Below are 4,029 nucleotides of genomic sequence, written 5' to 3'. Positions count from 1 at the left end.
GCGGCGCGGAGGCGTCAGTAACTGCGGCGCGGAGGCGTCAGTAACTGTGGCGCACAGGCTCCATAGTTGCGGTTCAGGGCCTAGCGCACTCAGGCTCCAGTGGTTGCAGCTCGTGGGCTCTAGAGTGTGGGCTCAGTTATTCCGCGACATGTAGAATCTTCCTGGACCAGGGATCAAACCCGTGTTCCCTCCATTGGCTGGCAGAGTCTTATTCACTGTGCCACCAGGGAAGTCCCAATTTATCGTCATTGAGCTCACTGAAGACAGAGGCCATACCTTATTTACAAAACAACATCACGGCAATTAACAGCATAGGCCTCGAAATGCCCATTTCCCTCCAGGCAGTTATGAGCATTAAATGAGTAGATGTATGAAAGTGTTTAACACAGTTCCTGGCACACACAGTATTCAACCTATGGTAACTGTAATTAAAGATATGTCTACTTTATTACTTGAATCCCTGCCATGCAACACAGAAGGATTTGTTGCCAAACAACAAATCAGGGCTAGGGCGAGAGAAGAAAACTACAGAAAGAATCCAGGAGCAAGCACGGTATCTTTATTGCTTTACTGTACCTTTATTTTCCTTTGTGACCTTACAATTAGGAGTCCCTGAGGCTGCACTGCGGGCCTGAGCCCTGCTTCTAACCCAAATGAGCCTTGTTGGTGGTAGGGTAGAGGGAAAGAGTGTCTTCCGTGAGTTCCAGGGCCTCTCTGGGACTTATGAGCCTCTCAGGGGAATTCCAGTTCAATCTCCAGTTCTTTCTCCCTTCTTGCCCTCTCCAACAATGTCTCTGGAGAATCTCCAACTGATGGAACCTTCCAGTGACTAACCTGTACCTTCAGCGGGGTCCCCCGGAGTTGGGGCCTTAACACCACCTCCTGCATGAAGCACTTTTTGTTTCCCCAGGTCAGAATGAGGCTCTCCTGTTACAGCACTTAGTACTTATTGCCTTATTCTATCTGTTGGCTTTATTTTGTTTGTCTCCCCTGTGAATTGCCAGGTCTCTGAGAGCAAAGTATGGCTCTGGTTCCTGTTTGACCAATACAGTGAGCTGTACATACGTTCCCAAGTAATAACTGTTATATTGAATTCTACTGAAGCCAGTCTTAGAATTGCAGCCTCCAGCTGGACGATAAGTTCAGACCTTACCCTAAGCTCTAAGATGCTCTCTTGATCCCCAGAGCTCTAAGATACAAACTTCTACTCCCTATAGGAGAACACAGCCACTGGGCAATTGACAGCCTGGGGTTCATGGTTGACTCACTGTAAGAAGTTTCTAGCAATAGATTTTAAAAACCTAGCAGTAATACAGTAAAACAAAACAAAATCCCTTTATTTAGGAAATAGGGATTTATAAAATGTTAACAGCAAACATTTTCCTCTTCATAATTTAAAGTTCATTTTTTTATACCACCCAGCTATTACACAGGAGCATTGTGGAAACTGAATACCTGTAACAGCTGGAAACAGTCTCAAAGAAGTCTGACTCTATTAGCAGCTTAAACTTTGTTCTAGTAGTTACATAAAAATAATAAGGCAAGAATTTATTTGTTCCCAAATATGATTATTTGGAATCATCAAACATGCACAAAATTGTAACATTTTCATTCACAATTATCATTACCACATAGTTTGCTAAAGTGTTTGGCCCAAAATAACAATTTTCTAGATATTATTCCGAGTTGTTTAATGGAATTTAGGTGAAATAACATTTCAGGAAAAGTTTGTCAACTTGGCAATTTGCTTTTCTTACTTGGTCTGGAAAAAAAAAAATTACCCTTTCAACTTCATCAGCATCTCTTCCTCCACTTGGAACTCAGTGCTGCTTGAAGAATGCTAAAGTGTCTCCTCTTGATCTCATCTGGCTTTTTACAAATCCAGTTAACTTCTGGAACCCTTCCATTAGTCCATCCCCAGTGACGGCACAGCAGGGCTGCACACACCAGTTCCGGTCACTGCAGAGTTGCTTCACTTTGAACATCCTGGTGATGTCCTCGGCACTTAGAGCTCCAGGCACATCTTGTTTGTTGGCTAACAGGACCACAGGCACATTTTTAATGTACTCATTCTTCAAGATGTGCTCAAACTCTTTCCTGGAGTCTTCTAGTCGCTGTGTGTCCGTACTGTCCACAACATACACTAGCCCATCAGTGTTCTCACAGTAGAGGCCCCACGTGGCTCTCATTTTCTCTTGTCCTCCAATGTCCCAGACCGTGAGCGAGACACCCTTTGCCAACTCAATCATCTCCACATTGAAACCTACTGTTGGGATAGTCACAATATCCTTATCAAGCTTCAATTTGTAAAGAAGAGTAGACTTCCCAGCAGAGTCAAGTCCCAGAAGAAGAATTCGGGCTTGCTTGGCTTTGGGCTTTTTAGAATTCAACAGACCCATTTTAGGCTTTTAAAATTTTTCTTTAAAGACCTTTTCTTATGGCCGGAGCCACTGTTTCCTTGCCAGGTCCTACATGAAAATGTTAAGAAAGAAGAGAGCAAAAGCTTCACGATATAGTCTTAGAATAGAAACTTACATGCATTTATTTTGTAGCTTATCGACTTGATTATGGGCAAACAATGTTTTATTTGCAGTCCCAGCCAATCCTGAGGAATCTACAGTGTGAGTAACCAGCCAGTGTCATAGAAGCTCAAAGGGGAAATTCTTTGTGAGTGAGTAGGACTTAGGAGGGGCCTGCCTGTGTGACACTGCAGCTTGTTCTCCTCCCAATGTTGGGAAGCTAGGGTAATCAAAGATTTGGACAGAGTATGGTTTTGGTAGCAGGATAAAAACTTAACTGTGCAAGTGGTTTGTAGCAGTCCTCTAGTTGTTTTTGACTGTTTATCTTAGCCCAGTTGTAAATAAGTAACCAGACTTTTGAAGTCATGAAGGGAGAGTTTATCTCACACTGCTCTGAGCAGTATCTTTAGTACTTTCCAGATTACTCAATAAGAAACTTTAAACCACCCAAAGTTACCTGAACCTTACTCCCATAAGCATATAGAGAATCACTTCTTTAATCTTCTTGGTAGGAAATTTACATTATTCACAAGACCAGATTTATAGGGGAGGGAAGTTTGTAACATAAACACTTTAAAAATTAAGCAGTCCAATTAAAGGTGGCAAACTGAATACACGTATTTATCTCCTCTCCTTCTCAGGACTCCACCAAAATGATGGTAAAAGAGTAAAAAGAAAATATAAATTCATACCAACAGCAGGAGAGTCCATTGAAGGATGAGAGATTTCCACATCTCTCTGGGAGGTGAAATGTAGATAAAAGATGAATAGTAACTGATGCAGCAGGATAAAGCTGAGGCTTAGCGGGCTGATGCAGAGGATACAGAGGGAAGGGGTGAAATGCATGACTGCAAACAGAGGGTTAACTAAAAATCTGAATAAGGAACAGAAAACACACAAACACACACTCCTCTGCTGGGTGACTATTCAGAATGGGATATTACTCCCTGGGCCAAAAAAAGAAAGGCTTTTCTACAGAAATTGTATGATGTCAGAGAAGAGACCTTTATGTTTTGACAGTTGGGAGTTTCCACATCATAATACCTAACTCAAAATTTAATTAACCTATAGCCAATCTGGCAGTTGGCAAACCTGGCTTATGTACGCGGAGTTAGTCAGACTTCAGTGCACAAAGGTTTTCATACTTAATATATAGAAAGAAAGTGAAGTCGCTCAGTTGTGCCCAACTATTTGTGACCCCATGGATAGTAGCCTGCACCAAGCTCTTCCGTCCATGGGATTTTCAAGGCAAGAGTACTGGAGTGGGTTGCCATTTCCTTCTCCAGGAAGTCTTCCCAACCCAGGGATCAAACCCAGGTCTCTCACATTGTAGACAGATGCTTTACCATCTGAGCCACCAGGGAAGTCCACTTAATATATAACATGTCTTCAAATGAGGGAAAGACCAAGATAAAAGTAAGAAGGTTTTAAGAAAGCTTTAACAAAGGTAATGCAGGGAACAGAAGAAAATTTTCAGTAAGTTCTAATATTTCCATGAAAAAAAAAGGGA

At 42.1% G+C, this 4,029-nt stretch overlaps 1 protein-coding gene across 1 annotated transcript; it reads right to left on the bottom strand.

Annotated features, from left to right (window-relative positions):
- Positions 1-1,400: 1,400 nt before the first annotated feature.
- On the bottom strand, positions 1,401-2,430 carry ARL14 (ADP ribosylation factor like GTPase 14). Its single transcript, XM_040247961.1, has one exon. It carries the CDS (start codon positions 2,397-2,399, stop codon positions 1,821-1,823), a length of 579 nt encoding a protein of 192 aa, XP_040103895.1. The 5' UTR covers positions 2,400-2,430; the 3' UTR covers positions 1,401-1,820.
- Positions 2,431-4,029: the final 1,599 nt, after the last annotated feature.

The sequence above is a fragment of the Oryx dammah genome, unplaced genomic scaffold (genome assembly GCF_014754425.2).
Source record: "Oryx dammah isolate SB20612 unplaced genomic scaffold, SCBI_Odam_1.1 HiC_scaffold_2, whole genome shotgun sequence".
In the NCBI taxonomy this organism is placed as follows: domain Eukaryota; kingdom Metazoa; phylum Chordata; class Mammalia; order Artiodactyla; family Bovidae; genus Oryx; species Oryx dammah.
This window is presented reverse-complemented; position numbering and strand designations above follow the sequence as displayed.